We start from the raw sequence: 19085 nt of genomic DNA, 5'->3' as shown, positions 1-19085 counted from the left end.
ATTTTACCCTACAGGGGCATTACGATCATTTTACAAATATTAGGGTCTCGGTACTTATTACGACCTCCTAAAAGGTCTATCATCGCTTTGAACGACTCAGATAACCTACATGGCCAAAATAGTGTATATGAGCCCAAAACCTGCTATTGAGGCCCAAGTGGGCCCACACACTCGTGTGGCCTATTTCATCCAGATTTACATACAGCATCGCGAGCCTCATAAACCAACATATCAATGATCACTTATCGAGGATTTTACCCGTGTGGGCCCACAAGCCAATTGGGCCCACACTGCCCATTTCGACCCATCGATGCCCATAACGGCCCCATCTATGCAAAACGTCAAAGTCCAACAACACTTACCACTTTACATACATTTTATCCATGTGGCCCACAAGCCCACTGGGCCCACATAGCCTATTTTGGCCCAACGAGGCCAAGAACAAACCAAAATCAGATACGGCTATGTATACACCATAACTTGGTTCATTAATAGCCACTTATCGCAGATTTCCTTCGTGTGGGGCCCACGTTTCTATTGGGCCTACACGGCCCATTTTGGCCCAACGAAGCCCAGAACTACCAAAGTCATGTGCGCGACATGACAAGTCTATCGATTTCTCACTTAATAGAGAAATTTACCCACGCAAGCCCACTCGATCCAAAACGGCCCATTAGGCCTAATAATGGCTAAGTCCACAATATCGCTCATAGCGGCCTTTGTCAATGTGTCGACTCTCCTACACGAGTTTCTGTATGCCCATGTAGTAGTCGTTGCCATATCCTCGGCTTTTCGACATTTCGACATCCTGACATTTTGACATTTGCCTTCCTAAAACGCGAATAGTGTGTGTACACACCTTGATGGAAAGAAAAGCAATAGCCCACGAGCGTAGAACCTTGATTGAATCAGCTTATACTTCCTAAGCCGTTTGATTATGAATCGATATCACCTCCTTGTGGTTTATATTTATTAAGCATCAATACCAATAACAAAGGTTAAACAATTACTATCCTAAGGAAAACACACGGCCAACAAGAGAACTAGACATTCGGCCAGTATTTGAAAGCACATAACCACTTACCCCTAACAATCGACCAACCAGATAAATTGAACCCAATCAACCCACAAGAGAAGAACAGACTCGACACTTCAGAGGCTAGAGAAATGATTCGTTAGAACGCTTGTAGGTCGAAACGTTTGATCGATAGAGAAGGGAAAAAGAATCAAGGCAGAGAAAGAGAAGTTGAATCCGGCTCACATTAAGAAGAATAGGAAACGGGAGAAGAGAATAAAGAAAATCGAAGTGGGAAAAACACCCAAAAAGGTCTATGGCAATATTTGGCACTATAGATAGAAGAGAGAAAATAAAACAAATCAGCATAAAGAAAAGCAATTGCCGAAAATGCACCCAATGCACTCTCTAGCCGAATTTGCGTAATCCCCCCAAACGGCTCCAACTTCTCCCATTTCAAAATCTCCACTAATCCCTCCATCGAAATTTTCTCCTTGATTTACTCTAACTCCCCATTCAAATTCAATTCAAATTCTTATGACCAATTCAACTACATAGTTCAGGCCAGTTCTCACACCTCCCCAACTCAATCAGTAAAATAAACATACAATTGCGCACGCCATGCTTCGAACCTCAGACTCCTTGCCACACATGTAGTGCCACCTTGCCACTAGATCCCTTCTCTCTTTTTGTCATAAAAAAACCACTAATTATTATAAGTCCTATAAGCTAACATCCAGGTTCACTTAAGTGCCCAAATTAAAATTTTGTAAACACCCAAACTTAAACCCAGGCTTCTCAAGCACTCTCAAATATGTCGAAATACTTAGCCACCAAAGCTATACTTAATTTATGATATTATCTCGCAAACATAAACTTTTATGAGTTCCCACGCTCAAGACCCACTACTTCTAGGCCCAAATTATGGGGCGTTACAATTTTGCATGCATAACGAAATTATGACAAGCAAATATTAGCTCATTGATTGTCTAAAGTTCAAACTGAAGATAAGTGGCATTGTAAAGAATGTTTACATTGCGAGAAAGACAACTTACTTTAGTAGATAATCTAAATGAGTCTATAATCTCATAAAAGAATCAAAGTGAGCATTTGATTCAAATACTAAGAAGGATTATTATGTCGCCTACAATTCCAATTGGGGAGATGGCTAGTATTGGCTATCAGAACAGTTGACTCCACAAGTAGAGACATAAATGTATTCATTGGTAGATTGATACATTAGACTGGACTCAAGATGAATTAATTCTGAATCTATTTGTGAATTAATTCACTTGTGATGTTCATGGTATGATTTACCTAAATCCTGAGTTAGTTACTGACCATGTGTATGCAACTCATGTGCTTTGATATAAATGGAGGCTTATGCTCTAAAGATGATCGAGCCCATAGCCGGTGTGTTAGGTACATGACTTGTGTATGGCATGGCTTTACTAGCAACAGTGGAATTCCTAGCTCAATTAAAGAATTAGTGATATTCTCTCATTGGCATTGTATGGATTGATAAATATGGAATGTGGCCACGGGTTGCTTGTTCTCGAACGAGCAACTTATCACAGTTATTTTTTGACAGTGATCATATTAATCATTAAGAAGACAAAATGCTGACAATGAGATAAAATATGATTATATTGAGTGAACAGATTTAACTTAAAGGAATCAAGGATATCATATGAGGGTAACACATACATGACGAGGTTATTGGACAAAGTAGTTGGATGAATTGCTCTCGTAAAGAGTATACAATAAGGAGTTTTCAATCATGGTACTTCTTGTGGACTGACTCCATGATTAAGTAATTGCGAATTATCGGAATGATGCTTCTAAACATAATTGCAATCACTAGAGCCCAATTGTATATGTCTGATTGGTCCCCCCGCTAGCATAATAATAGCTTGATTGGACTGCATTTGAATTAGAAGAAAATTCTACGACTTTGGAAATAATTTAATTGAGTCATTTTATTCGATGTGGAATTGAATTAGGTGGTCGTGAAAATTGTTCAACTAGAGAATTTGATTAAAAAATTTTCTTGAAAAATTAATTTAGAAAATCTAAGTTATTTTTGGAAAAATTAATTTTGATCAAGTAAATTTAAATTAATCAAGTTAATTAAAATTAATATGATATTTTTGGAAGTTAATTTTCAAGTTAGACAATTGGCCCAATGGGAAATTGAACTTGAAAATTGGACCTGAGATTGTAAATTAGGCTCAAGAACCCAAAACTGGTCAAACCGAGCCCGATATGTGAAACCGGGTCAATAGTTCAATCGATGGTTAGACCGAACTGATTGGGTCATCATTGACCTGGACCAAACCAGCAACAGTCGAATCGACGTCCACGACGGTGCCGTAAGGGTGTCATGTAACAGTTTGATTTTCACCCTAATTGGACATAGTGGTTTCGGGACCACAAATTTGAGTCAAAAAAATATTTTAATATTATTTTGTGTGTTTATTATGTGTGAATTTGATTGTGTGAGATTTTCGTGTTTTAATTTTATTGTTTGAGTGATCGATTAAAGAAAAAGGGCTTAATCGCATAAAAAGATAAAAAGGCTAGTTAATGTGTAAAATGTTAAATTGCTAATGTCTTTTTAATGTGGAGTCCTTAATAGGTTATTAGCCCAATATTAAGTGAGTGGGTGGTAATGGTCAAGAATGACCTTGTATTATAAGGTGTATAAATTTATAAACAAAGGTTAAATAAGTAAACTAGTAATATGTTAATATATGTTAAATTATATCAAAATATAATTCATTATTCTTCATCTTCTTATGACCGAAACTAAAGAAAGAAAAAGAGAAAAACATAAGCTAGGTTCGGCCAATTTACAAGCTTGATTCAATGTTAGTTTTGTTTCGGTTTTTGATAATATTTACGTTTTTGAGATCGTTGCTTCGAATACTTCAAAACCCATGTCTTAATTTTGTGAATTGTTGATGATTTTGAAATGTGCCATTGATGAATGTTTGAGTTTTATGATGTTAGTTGATGAAATATGAAAAATATGTGTTAGATTAACATGTTTTGCCTTTAAATTTTTGGTGAATTTGAGCAATTAGGGAAAATTTGTGAAAATATATTTTTGAGGAACTAAAATGTGAAATAAATGAAATGCATGGACTTGTATGAGTACAAGGAAGATTCGACCTAACTATGCTATTGTGAGATTTTGTGTATTTTGTGTTTTATACAATAGGGACTAAATTGTAAAAAGAGTAAAACATTAGGAGCAAAATGGTAATTTGTCTATTTATGTGTTTTTGGATTAAATTGAATGATTTGGTGAATAAAATGGTTAAATTTGAATATGTTTAGATCGAGAACCGAAGAAAACGGAATTAGATCGAGGGAAGTCGAAAGTAGTCGAATAGTCGATTTCGTCCGTTGATATCCTAGGTAAGTCGATAAGCATTTAAATGTTGTTAAAATTTATAAATATATAATAGATAGGTGATAAATTGAATTATTAGATTTATTAATGGACTTGGTTGAATGTGCATGATAGGATAAGGAATTTATTTCGAGTTCGATTCGATTGATAATTAATGTCTGAAAGCCCATATGAACCTTAGGAATATATATAGAACTTCCGATATGTGTTTTCGTATAAGACTACATCTAGGACATTGGCATCGACTTGCGTTTTCGTGTAAGACCCTGTATGGGACAGTGGCATCGATTTATGATCACATGTAAGACCACGTCTGGGATGTTAGCATTGTACGAGCATTCTGATTATATGTGTATCCTTTATAATTCCGAACGGTTCATCAGGCAATGTTAAAAGAGGGTCGGATATGAAAATGAATTATATGTGCAGGTATGTACTAGTTAAGTAAACATATGGAAATAAGGTAAGTTAATTATTTGTAATTATACATAGTATGTGAATATAAACTTTGAAAATTAACATGGTTGTACATATATGAAATTCGGCCCTTCATTTTTAACTATGAAGCCAAAGGCGAAATTTTATTTTGTTATTATTAAAGGATATATATATACGGTTATATAAATTATACATTTGATTTAATTATGACTATGTAATGCATAATATCTTTATGTTGTAAATTATATGCCTTAAATCTTTATTATTTAAATGTTGTTTGTTTTAATTTAAATTATATGCTAATGTTTATGACTTACTAAGCTTTTAAAAGTTTACTGTGTGTTTGTGTTTGTTTACCTATGTTTATAGATTTTGAAGTCGTTACAAGTTCCGGGATTGTCAATAAAGCCTATCACACTATCGACTAGCTACGGTATTTAAAAAGTTGAAATTTCTTTTGGAATTATGGCATGTATAGACTAGATTGGGAGTTAGCTTAATTCGATAATGTATGTATTAAAGCCATGCGAAAATGGCTCAAGTTTCTTATCTATGTTCGGTTTTGGTTGATTTATGGCTTAAATATATTTTGATCGTCGTTTAATCGTAGATAGATAGTAATTATATGGTATAGTACATATATATTTTTGGTGATGTTTCATATATGAGATTCAGGATTAAATTATAAGGTACAAGTATGTTTGATATATGTATTATAACAAACAATGTTAAGCTAATTCACATTGGTTAGGTGATATATATAAATATATATAAGTGATATGTATGATATGCTTTAATTTAATAAATAAGTATAGGTTATGATTTATAAATTGAAGTATGCTTGCAAAGGTTGATAACTACTTATATTCGATTTGCTATTTAGGTAAATGAATGTTGTATATTCGGTATGCATGGAACTATGAATTAAGGTTTTATTACCGAATTGAAATGGCATGTTACAAATGAATTAGGTTGATTTAAACATGAAAGTTCAAGTGTAAAGATGTATATATATTAGATTAACGGACTAGCATAAAATGACAGTCATGACTTTCTATTTATAGCGCAATATATACATAATTGAATATGTAAATTCTGGTTTATAATTGTAATGAAATAAGGTCTTTTGGAAGTGACCAAACTGTGTATATGATTATGCAAATTTCGGGAATGGAAAATATGCATGTTTATGTGTATGTTATTTATGAACTCGATTGTTAAGTCTCATATTAGGTTTAGTTAAATTTATAATAATAATAATAAAGGTACACTATTAAGCCTAAGGGTTTATGGAAGTTAAATTCATTCATTGATTATCTTAGTTGATTTTGTATGTTGTCATTAATACATATGTAATATTGATAATGCCGTATATATATATATAAGAATAAATTAAATTTAGTTCATTTACCATGGTTGCTATGTGTGATTTTGTGTGTGTTCATAAATTTAATAAAATAATAATAATAATAATAATAATAATAATAACATGATTATCAGTTAGTCCATGAGATATTTTTTATTGATATTTATTCGATGTATGACAAATAAGGGTATATGTTGAACATGTATTTAAGAAGTAAATGCCGGTTTTGATCTGTACTATGTCCAGTAATACCTTGTAATCCTAATTCGGTGACAGATATGGGTTAGGGTGTTACATGTCGCACCTGCATCACCGGACACGACGGTGTCAGTGGCTGGGACGATGACGTCCCAGTGGCCAATGTCGATTGGTCGTCGGTGGTTGAGCAGTAAAAGAGTTACACTCCTATTGGAATTCTACCGGAAAATTTGATTTCAGATTAATTATTTCAAAAATAATATTATTTTAATAATTTAATATTAAATTAAATTTAATATTTATCTTAATAGTATTTTATTAATTTAATATTAAAGTTATTATCTTAATATTAAATTTAATTTAATGTTTATTTTGTAGATAAAGATTTTATTATTTTAATAAGATTTAATATTAAATTTAATCTATATTATATTAATTTAATATTAAAATGATTAAGTTTAATCATAGTTGAACTCTCTAAGCTCTCCCTATATAAAGAGAGTCTTGGGTCATTATTTATACACACTTGAATTCAAAAGAAAGTTGTAGAGAGAAAATTCTCCGAAAAGATTATTCCAGAAAATTCTAGAGATATTTTTCTGATTTACAGCTTGACCCAAAATTTTAAAGAAATTACAAAATTACCCTACAAGTAATTTTGTGAAATTTTTTTTAATTCGAAGCGAGCCTACACTCGACAGATGTGAGCTTGACGATAGCGGAGAAGACTACTCGGTCGAAGCGCTTATCCTAGACGAATCAAAAATGTACAATTTTGATTAAGTGTTTATTACTTTAGATATCACAACCAAGATCCTATTTTGGAAAAAAAATTAAAACTCTAGTTTTCCCCTAAATTTATTTTTCACTGCATTTTCCAAACCCGTTTTTCCAACAGTACATGACAAAAAATTAAAATAAAAAATCATCTCCATCGTCTGGCCGAATGTTTGCCACAACCTGGTGGTTGTTTGTTACAAGGAGGATTTCATCGTAGTTGGGGTTCCTCTTATCATCTTCATTTTCACCTCTATCTCCATCTTAATCTTCATCTCTATCATGTTCTTTCGTGTTAGACTGCATTTTCATCCTATGTTGCCATTGTATATCATTAATTGTATTAGTAGGTGGTTGCAAAGATAACTCGCCTCTGAAGAACAGTGATTGTGGTAGTATTTGTGACACTATAGACGAAGAAATATATGGTTTCGAATAACTCCATTGTGCATAGAATGCTGGAATGGTAGGCGATGATGAATTCATTAGTGTTGTTGACGGTAGTGGCGTGTAATATGCTCCTGCAGATAGAGGTGGTGCAAAAAATATTCTTAAAGAAGGTGTTGATACATGGTATGATGGTGCACAATGTGGTGCTTGTGTGAAAAATATGGGATTAGTAAAAACACTAGAAAAATATGAACCATACTGACCGTAAGGTGGTGCACTTATCGATATATAATTGGGGTTGGAGCTGATGATGATTAACTCAATGCATGTACTCTCAATCGTGGCCTCATGTGGGGTCGTGTTGGCTTTCTACGACAATAGATATGGCTTACCATGAAGTTTAAATCATGTCATGTAATTCGAAGACGTCGTCAAATCTAGTCTGACAATTGGTTCACGCATAGGTATGAAATTGTACCTATGTTCCCATATGTAGATATACTTGGCATAGAACTTAGGCCTATCTTCATCAGTTCTCCCTTACAAGTCAATCTTGTGAAGTTCATCGAGGTTCTAAGGTGAGGGCAGAATATTTTGTAAAAACCCAAACTAGCGCATCACTCGATCAGATTTATGCATCTCAACTGTTGCAAAAATTATCAATAGTACTTTGACGTGCCAGATATTGTGATTCGTCAAAAATTCGATCGAGATGCATTTTTGAATTCTAGGATCTGAGTATGGCTCCATTCAAACTGCAATATGAAATTGTAAATTTTATTACGTACCTAATATTAAATTTCAAATCCTTACGTAATTATTATATAATTGAAAAATTCAAAAACTAACCTCGACTTTTGATTGTTAATATAACAATAATCAAATATCTTTAAGCTCGCTCAGTATACCCACATGACTCGTGTCATTGTTCCACCTATTCAAATAATATTTTGTTCCAAAAATATAATAAAAAATAATATTATAATTATATTATTAAATAAATCTTACCTTATTACAAGTGGGAATTGATAATGAAAGTTTACTCGAGGACGTAAAATGGGTAAGCGGTATCATGCCTATGACTGAAGAAAGAGTATACAACCACCAATTTTAATTTTCTATACTTCAGTTCCCCGACACATCTCTCTGTACAATGTAGTCAAGACAGTCGATCCCCAACTAAGTCTCACAACTTCTTTTAAGTCGATTTGTTGTAGGAGCCACCTTAATGGTACTAGATTTTGAGATTTTTCTGGCATTAAAAGACCCTCAATCTACTTCAATATGAATGCTCAAGTGAAGTGTTGTATTTCAACAGCACTAGAAGAGTTGTCAAGATGTGGGAAATTATCTTCTAACCATTTGATATCTATCCGGTTACCACTAAATTTGTCCGACACATTGCGTAATAGTTGGTGGCAAATTGTGCTCCAATCACCAATATGCACTACCCCCATAACAACTGGCCCATCAACCAGTAGACCAAGTTGTAATGCCACATCCTCGAGTGTAACCGTACACTCATCGCAAAAAAGATGTAATGTGTGTGTCTTGGGTCTCAATATTTCCAGCAAAGCACTGATAAGTCCGAGCTCCAATTGAGTCCGGCTAAGCATTCGGGACACATGCAAGAATCTCAAATCTTCCAAATGCTAACATACAGTGCTCTCGCACTTAAATTATGTCTATATGTTTCAATAATATGATATTTGTCCTGATTATATAAACATAAAAAAATTAAAAATAATAATAATATTAACAACTTAATAATTATATGAATTAAAATAAATAATATAATAATATTTTATTATCATTTGTAATTAAATGTCGGAAATGTGTTTGTGATCCAAACGAATTACAGGCGTTAACATTTTTAAATTTTTTAAAATGATGAAAACGGAATAAAATGTAAAGAATTACAAACGGTTAGGATAGAAAATTGAGAGAAATTTGAAATTAAGATAGAAATTTAAGAAAAAAGAGTTGAGACAACTGGAAGAGTATAAGAATAGGGTTGAAGGAAAAAAAATGAAAATGAATGAGGTATATATATAAGGAAAAAGAAAGGACTTTTGGGTTGGAAAAATGTGACCATTAATCCCAACTAGCCATTGGTCCCAACAATTTTATATATATCTTTTTATTTTTAAAAACCGACTTTAGGACGGGACAGGGTTACATGGCGGTCGGGTTTCTCAAAATGGATCTATTTTCTAATTTCTGAAAAAATTATCTAAATCTTAATTTTTTTAAAATCTACATATTCACCTAATTTTCCCGTCCAGTCTGTCATGTCCCAAAATCAATTTATTTCTTTAATTTTTGATAGAAAATTATCTAATAAATCTTAATTTTTTTTAATCTGCTTATTCGCCTAATTTTCCCCCATCTTATTAAGCTCAAAAGAAAGAAAGAAAAAAAAACTACCACGTTATGTATTTATTGTTGGGAGGCGACATCTAACATGCGCCGTAGTTTTCGAGAACCTCACCTTGTTCCCTGAATCTTCCTACTGCCCCAAGAAAATGAAGAAAATCGCGGTTACTTTAATATCCAGATTGAGTTTTTAGTAAAATAATGACAAATAATCAAAGACCCAAATCGAGTTCGTAATGATAATAAAAAATGGGGAAATACTCCAATACCTAGATCGAGTTGTTATTAGTAAAAAATCTCAAGAAACGGATCAGACCACCAAAGTAAACTAAAAGAGAAAAAGGGGATGGGAAGTTGGAGAGTGGAGAGGCTGGATCAGTTGCCGACAGCCCTTTTGGCTACCGTCATGACCAAGCTTGATATCTCTTCCATCTGCTCTTTGGCTGTCACCTGCAAGGCTTTCAATTCCTGTGCTTCTCATATCCTCTCTTTTCTTCCCAATTTTCATATCCTTGTAAGTTTTATTTGCCCTTCCTTTGCATCCTTTTTTGGTTTCTCTTTACTTGGTGAAAGGAGGAATTGGATCCTGCGGAAAGTGAAAGAGAAAAAATTTTCAATTGCCCTCAGTTGTTTAGTTTTTGATTTGGGTTTCGAACTGCAAAAAAAAAAAAAAGATGTATTAATTTTTATCATTTCCCAGGTCCTCCATAAACACACGAAAATCTGAACTTTTGAATCTTGATGCTGTCTTCTGGAGTTCCAAATTGAACCCTAATATGCATTTATCATTTGGCAGGATATATCGCCGTCTATGGAACTAATCAAGTCACTGTTGCCACCAAATTCTCACCTTCAAAGCTTAAAGCTTGATTGTGGTCAGCTTAATGATTCATCCATTCAGCTATTACTTCGACCTTCTTTACAGGAACTTTGCTTCCACAATTGTGCAGATTTTAGTGGAAAACTACTCTCTGAAATCGGATCACGTTGCAAGGATGTAAGGTATATATCTCTTATGAATTACAATTGCATTTATCTTTTCATTGTGTCTATAAATATACAATTTTCCCCTGTTATATATATTTCCTTTGTTGTAGAGATCATTTGTGTGGTGCTGATTTGTTTTCACTTTAAGAGATATCAGCATTAGCTTTATATGTTGACTTTCATTCAGGTCTCTCTACTTGGGCTCGGTGGCTGAGAAAAGGGGCCGAGCGATACATATTTCTGATTTGGAGGAATTACTTGGTGGTTGCACCCAATTGGAAGTAAGGCTTATTTATGAAAGTAATGAATGAGAAAAAGGTTCGAAAGATTAATGAAAGATTAAAGGAACTTTTTTGTTAATACATTGAACCTAAAGATGGAACCAATTAGCTATTTACTTGCAGGCTTATTTCTGAAGGTAATGAATGAGAAAAAAATGGTGTAAAAGATTAGTGAAAGATTAAAGGAAATATTTGCTAATACATGAAACATAAAGATGGAATCAGTTAGTAATTTTCTTGTAGGCTTGCCTGTGAAAGTAATGATTTTGAATGAGAAAAAAGTGTAAAAGACTACAAAAAGTTTAAATGAAATATTTGTTAGTACTTAATACATTAAACATAAAGATGGAACCAGTTATTGATTTAGTTGTAGACTGGATTACTACTCCCCGATATTTTATTTCATTGTTCAAAGGGAGAAGGAGTTTCATAGGACCTAGAGTTTCTAGTTTTTGACATCTACTAATGCTTCCCTTGATGATGTTGTATGCCTGAATATGAAAGTCAGTTTATGCCCCTTTCAGGGGTTAGCCTTGTACCATGAGTGAGTGTGACAAATGCTTGGTCTGTTCAATAAATACTTTACTAGTTACGGATAAGCCTCTAACAAAATCACTCATCCAGGAGCCATGTAGTTCCTATTATCTTGATGGTGGGTACATGACAAAACCCTAAGACCCAAAAGAAATCGGAACATCTCTAAGCTTCCCATTCCCTTTCTTTTATTGCTCTTCTCACTCCCTTTGCCTGGCACAAACCTGATTCTCCTTTTCTAGTGCAAAGTTCACTCTTTCTTGCTTGCCAAAACCCAATCTGCCAACTACCAACTGCCAATGACCATCCTCTTAAACTTAAACCAGCCAACAAACGCTGTCCAAGTCAAGTTACAGTGGACACCATGGCAGAATTTGAGTTTCAAGCCATATCCCAAAAAATACCACAGGGCGTGAAATTTCACCAAGGTGTCTTTTTTTGAAAGAAATTTCTTCAATGCCTACCAACATGGGATCATTAAGCTTCATGAGAAACAGCCAAGATTTACTGTTTGAATAGATGGAAATGCCAATTTAGCCTTTCTGTGAAATGAACTTATATCACATGTGTGAAGCTTTACTTGCTGGATGCCATATTTGAACGTTGATAGATAATTTTAGATATTCATTTAGTTCCTAAATTTATCTGAATGAGTGCATTTGCTTTCTCATTGATCATTCTGATAATTTGTTGCTTATTGGCATTGTAGCAAATTTTATGTGTTTCATATGAAAAATTTACCCAGAAGACTGGCAGATTTTCAATCTATATTTTCTATATACCTGATGCATGTTTTTCATGCAAAAGCTAGATCTGTATCATTTTGGAATGTTCTAACTGCATACATGTATTCCTTCTTGGTTTCTACTCTGCCAGGAATTGAATTTGATGTTTGACTTGTCACTATTTCTTCGTCATAACTTTGCTCGGGTTTGGGCTTTAGCTTCAAAAAAGCTCACTTCTCTTGAGATTGGCTACATTTCTTCGGTTATGGTGACTGAACTGCTTAGCCCTAATGTTGGACCCCATCAGTACCCAAATCAAATTCGACCATCGATATTGCCTGCCATCCAAAAACTATCTCTTGCTGTAGATTACATTACAGATACGATGGTCGGTACAATATCAAAAGGTCTCGCGTTATTGACACACTTGGAACTTCGTGATGCACCCCTCATTGAACCAAGAGTTACATTTGATCTTACCAACTCCGGCCTTCAACAAATCAATCAGCATGGGAGATTAAAACATCTTTCTCTTGTGAGGAGCCAAGAGTTCCTCAGTACTTACTTTAAGCGGGTTAATGATCTCGGGATCCTACTTATGGCTGACAAGTGTGCAAACATGGAAAGCATTTGCCTTGGTGGCTTTTGTCGTGTTACAGATACAGGGTTTAAGACAATTCTGCATTCTTGCTCAAGCCTGTACAAGCTTAAGGTTTGCCATGGATCCCAGTTGACTGATCTGGTTTTTCACGACATTGCTGCAACTTCCCTCTCTTTGACTCATGTTAGCTTCAGATGGTGTAATCTTCTTACCAACCATGCCATCAAGAGTTTGGTCCGCAACACGCATCTCAAAGTTCTCGACTTGAGGGGATGCAAAAACCTTGGGGATGAAGCGCTTGCGGCAATTGGCTCTCTCTGTGAATTGAAGATGTTACAGTTGGATAATTCTGATATATCCGATGTAGGAATAGCATACTTGCAACATGGCATTATTAGCTCATTGGTTTCGTTATCTGTTAGGGGATGCAAGAAACTTACAGATAAATGTATCTCTGTTCTATTTGATGGCTCTTCTAAACTGGAGTTGCAAGAGCTGGACCTATCTAATCTTCCTAATCTCTCCGACAATGGAGTTTTAGCTCTTGCAAAAAGTCGGGTTCCAATTTCAGAACTCCGAATGCGACAATGTCCACTCATAGGTGACACTTCGATCATGGCACTAGCCTCAATGCAGGCTGATGACGATAGAGGACATGGCAGTAATCTGCGATTGTTGGATCTTTACAATTGTGGTGGCATTACACAACTTTCATTCCGATGGTTGAAGAAACCGTATTTTCCGAGATTAAGATGGCTAGGTGTGACAGGGAGTGTAAACAGAGACATCGTAGATGCTTTAGCTAGGAATAGGCCATTCTTGCATGTGGCATGCCATGGTGAGGAACTAGGGACTGATCCGTGGAACAACATAGACAGTTCGTACATGCACGACTATGAGGAGTTGGATGAACTAGAACAATGGCTGCAGGAAGGAGAGTGGGAGAGTGATGATGAAGAGATGGAGGATGCTGAAGATGATGCAGATGTGGTGGTGGAATGATTTCTGTTTGTATTTTTACTTTTGTAATGTTGTTTGTAAGTGTAACTAGCTACTGCTGAATGTGCTGTTAACTTATTAGTGGGAGTCACAATGGATAGTGAATATTCAACTTGATTGTTTTTGTGGATTAAAATATGGGTAAATTACGCAAATTGTGCCTGAACTTTATTTAAAATGATATTTCAGTCACCCAACTTTCAAAAGTTACATAATAGTAACTAATGTTATCAAAACTTGTTACATAGTAGTCATTAATGTTATCAATTTGTTACATTTTCATCTTTCTTTGTATTAATGTTATCAATTTGTTACATTTTCATCTTTCTTTGTTTTGTTTTTTTTTTTCTCTTTTCTCATGCAAATTAGTGCTGGCTCCTCATATTATTAAAATTAATATATATGTATATGTTTTATTTATAGTTGCAAGTAAAATCTTGACTTGAATTTTAAAGAAAAAAGGTAGGTTTGGAGAAGAAGAAAAGTATTTTGTATTATAAATTTAAAAAATCCAAAATTTCAAAACTAAAGTTGTTTAAAAATCCCAATCAATCTTGTACCTGGAGTTATAAAAACGAAATAACGGATTAGAAAAGAAATAGGGTACTATGTATTATAAATTAAAAGAAAAAATCTCAAATTTCAAAAAGTTGAAACTTATCAAAGAACCCAGATAATATAATAGAACATTTTGCTCCTCTCTTGCCCTTTTTTCCTAATTTTTTCTCCTTTTTTTCATAATTATCAAGAAAGTCCTATAAATAGGTGGTTGACGGTAGAATATTTACGATTCTCAAAAATGAAAGTAGTGTTGCAAACCTAGGTTTTGTTTCTTGAAAACTCGAGTAGCAACAATCAATCTAATAGTAAAATCCAAATTTTGCATTTAAATGTATTTTGCTAAGATTTGTAGGGCTTTAAGGAAAAATAAAAATGCAAAGTAATTTCTGAATAAAATAACATGAAGTTGATGTGATTGAAGTCGTTCATCAATGGTGGAAAATAAATGGAAATTAGTTTGAAATTTTTAAGATTTTTTATATAATTAAAATTTACAGGAAATGTTAATTTTAAACTTTTTTTTAGTTTTAATTTTAATTTTTTTAGATTTATATATATTTAAATATTTTATATTTTTTATTGAATAATATTATTATTAAATTTAGATTTGGATAGTAATATTTGGAAGGTGGCCTTCCTACTTGGAGAGTGTCCCATCAATTTTACTTTTATCTATATTTTATAACGTTATTGTTTATACTAATTAAATTAAATCAAAAATAATAATTTTTTTAAAAAATAAGAGCATATTTGGTTCGCTGTATTGGAATAGAGGCGTAATGGGATAGAGGCGTAATGGAATAGAGGCGTAATAACAATTCAATTGTTTGGTTGAATGTAATAAAATAGAGGCGTAATAGTATTCTTGTGTTTAGTTGAATGGAATGGAGGTATAATAGTATAAGGAAAAAAACTAAAATGACTAAAATACCCTTAGTAAAAAATTGTTTAGGTAAATGATTATTGTTATTGTTATTAAATTTTAATAAGATTATTAATATCAATAATAAATAATTTAATCATATTTTAACATAATTATTATTAAAAATATTTTAATTAAAATATATAATTTAATAAAATTCTTAATAATCAATATTCTTATATCAATTTACTAAAATCATAATATATGATACTATAAAATATAATTTAACATAATTATTATTAAATATATTTTAATTAAAATATATAATTTAATAAAATTCTTAATAATCAATATTCTTATATCAATTTACTAAAATCATAATATATGATACTATAAAATATAATTTAACATAATTATTATTAAATATATTTTAATTAAAATATATAATTTAATAAAATTCTTAATAATCAATATTCTTATATAAATTTATTAAAATCATAATATATGATACTATAAAATATAATTTAACATAATTATTATTAAATATATTTTAATTAAAATATATAATTTAATAAAATTCTTAATAATCAATATTCTTAATAACCAATATTCTTATAACAAAAATTCAAAGTAATTTCCGACGGCTAAAATGTTAAGACTACAATTGTGACAGAAGCATTATATGTTAGATCAATAAACCATATAATAAAAGTATTGGCATATCAAACACCGCCTAAACCATGGAAAAATGACAAAAAAAGTAATTGATTCCAAAGTATCTTAATAAATAAGCATTCTGGATTCACAACAACTACCACAGGCAAATGCAAAGATGGGAAACCCCCAGTTGGGAATGAGAAGTCATTGCTTGTGCATCCTCCATTTGCAATGTATTGTTTGGAGCTTGTTGATATACTTGAACCAACAATAGGACCATTTCCCATGGCTTTGGTTGAGTCCACGTTCATGTTACATACTTTTTTGACTTTCTTCTCTTGTACCTTTACAAGTTTGAAATGACATTAGAAATACCCAACAGGATGACAAGGTTAAATTTGTAGATTTGCTATGTTGCTGCTTTTGGGATATTGATATTCCTTGGGAAAAAATAGTGGAGTTATCACAATAATAATTTGTGTATAACTTCATAACTGTAAAATTCGGAATAGAAAATATGCCTTTACCTACCTTCCATAACTTGATTGTTCTGTCATTTGTCGACAAAAGAAAAAGAGCACCATTAGATGACTGACACCACCTAATTTTGTTAATTTTCTCCTCAATTTCCAAGCTCTTCAGATAGTCAAACTGTATTAAACCAAGGGAGTACACGTTTTCAATATTCAAGTCTATAAAGTTTTTAGCATGTACTCCCAATAATCATTATGTTTATGTCTACCACAAACCAAACATAAATACCTCAGGTTCGTGGCTCTGAAACTCTGTTTTATAGCGAAACTCAGGATGCCTATTGATTGGATAATCCATCTTCTCTAGATCTCTTCGATGTGCAACATGCTACATATTATAAAACGGTATGACAAAGTGTGAGAACAGAACACCGGAGAATCACAGTAAGTGAAACAAGCAGGTTCAGAAATATTAAAAAGAAAAATGGTCAGAGAACGTACGTCTTGAGTGTCAGTCCTTTCAAACAAAACCACCCGATCTCCACAATCACCGGTAGCAAGGTGATCGCCATTTTTTATTGAATTCAATTGCAGATATGATATCAACTGCAAAAGAAACAATGCCATGTAAATGAAGTGAAAAGAGAAGCAGAACATGTAGGACATATAAGTACCAAGTATATCGCGCCCGCAATTGTTTTCTTCACACAAGCAGACTCGTCAAGCAAAGTGCATCATGGAAAAGCTCTTCAAAATTTTCTATTTAATCACGCTTAGAGTTGAGGCCAATGCAAGGAAGGCATCATGAAGAGCAAAACTAATAACAGCCCATCCCGAGATGGTTCACAAAGAAATTATGGTTCTTACTGGATCAAAACCTCATCGAACTGTCACTTGCATGGCCAGACTCCTAAGTAAGACCATCTAATTAATGCATGAAACTAGTTTTACTTCCATGTTAGTCCATAAATAACACCCTAAAGTCAAAGAGCATTAGTCACGCAAGCAAACTCAGTCTTTTACCACAAAGGACTTGCTTAGTACATTTTTTACATGGTGCACCACCCTCCAAGACCAGGAACCTAGTAATTAGATCAATCTACAGTTCATTGAATTCCTTCTTCAGACTTTCAGTAAATAACATCTAATCTCAACTTAATTACTGAACTCAACCGATAATTAGTTAATTCCAGAACACAAAAAATTCTTCATTGCTTCACATCACACTTTGAGAAGCTATACAGTGCATGAAGCTAGACCTAGATCTTAACATTATACACTAATCCAACAATATATATTACCAATTTAAACAATGGAAAATAAATAGCAAGGGAAAAAAAGATTATTAGCTATAAGGATTAAAAAACAATAAAATTCGATAATTCTTTAGCACTGAGACAAAATCAACACTAAGAGAAACCAAATCGAATAAATCCAAATAGCACACCTTCCTGAATTTCCTCTCCGGCCGTCCGTTCTCTGAACACTTGAGAGAACTTCCAGTCAAGCGGTATTTCCTACTTTTAAAGAAACAATGGAATACCTTTGGAGCTTCTGAGAGATTTGAGAACAGTTTTGTAAACCAAAGTGTATTTCCCACTTTTCATAACGAGAGCCAATCTGTTGTTAATGCTCTCATGGGTCTTCTTCTGCATCAAAATACCATCGTCAACAACATAAAAATGAATTAGCATGTTTTCAGAAAATTTAGGTTAAATATTCAAAAAAAAAGAAGAAGAAAAGAAAAAGAGTAAAAGGGTCTTTATGGTCTTCTTGGCGGCAACCATTGTCGTCGAAGGACAGGAGATCTTTGGCGAGAAGGGAACTGCGGCAGCTACAAATGGTTCAGTTTCACCACATGCCAAGATGAAAGTCGGGACTGGCTGGAGGTTTGGTTCGCTGGCAGCTTCTGTTAATGTTGGGAGGGAGAGGGAGAGGGAGAGGGTGGGTGGGGTGGAGAATCGATTTCTGCTTGGAAGGGTAAAAGGGAGACCGATTAGGCAATCTTTGATTTTGGAACGTAATAGCAAATTAGCGCTGAAGCAGAGAAAAGTCAAATCCGTCCGTAACGTAATAGGCCCGTATTAGGCCAATGCAGCGAACCAAACAGGGTATTCAGTGGGGCCACGGATTAGGGGTGTAATGGCTAATCCATTACACCCAACCAAACATGGTGTAAGCATTTTATTGAATTAAATGATAAATTGTGTTATTAAACTACCATTAATGTTATTAAATTATTAGTACGTTTACATTTTGATCATTTAATTTTAAAAAGTTACAAAATAGTTATTTAACTATTTAAAAATTTGCATTTAAGTCACTAGGCTATTAAAATCGTCGCTATATGTTTATATGTTCGTGCTACCTACACCAATTGAAAACACTCTCGTTCCCCTTTTCTTTTACAATCTAGTTTTTTTCATG

The 19085-nt window shown here is 33.4% G+C and overlaps 2 protein-coding genes across 3 annotated transcripts; one reads left to right on the top strand and one right to left on the bottom strand.

Moving 5' to 3' along the window:
- The first annotated feature begins 9979 nt into the window (after positions 1-9979).
- On the top strand, positions 9980-14222 carry LOC107945080 (F-box/LRR-repeat protein 10). Of its 2 annotated transcripts, XM_016878931.2 has the most exons (4): positions 9980-10492; positions 10775-10980; positions 11153-11246; positions 12657-14222. In XM_016878931.2, the coding sequence occupies exons 1-4, from the start codon at positions 10325-10327 to the stop codon at positions 14106-14108; spliced, it is 1920 nt and encodes a 639-aa protein (XP_016734420.1). In that variant the 5' UTR covers positions 9980-10324; the 3' UTR covers positions 14109-14222. The 2 variants fall into 2 exon arrangements, with proteins under 2 accessions (XP_016734420.1, XP_040964228.1); XM_041108294.1 differs by lacking the exons at positions 9980-10492; positions 11153-11246 and having other exon boundaries at positions 10866-10980.
- Positions 14223-16250: 2028 nt separating this feature from the next.
- On the bottom strand, positions 16251-17057 carry LOC107940509 (serine/threonine protein phosphatase 2A 55 kDa regulatory subunit B alpha isoform). Its single transcript, XM_016873945.2, has 3 exons — positions 16948-17057; positions 16717-16836; positions 16251-16529 (listed from the first exon to the last, which is right to left on the bottom strand). Exons 1-3 carry the CDS (start codon positions 17014-17016, stop codon positions 16251-16253), a joined length of 468 nt encoding a protein of 155 aa, XP_016729434.2. The 5' UTR covers positions 17017-17057.
- Positions 17058-19085: the final 2028 nt, after the last annotated feature.

Source organism: Gossypium hirsutum, chromosome D12, assembly GCF_007990345.1.
Source record: "Gossypium hirsutum isolate 1008001.06 chromosome D12, Gossypium_hirsutum_v2.1, whole genome shotgun sequence".
NCBI classification, from domain to species: Eukaryota; Viridiplantae; Streptophyta; class Magnoliopsida; order Malvales; family Malvaceae; genus Gossypium; species Gossypium hirsutum.
Note: the sequence above shows the minus strand (reverse complement) of the source record. Positions and strands in the feature narration are given on the sequence as shown.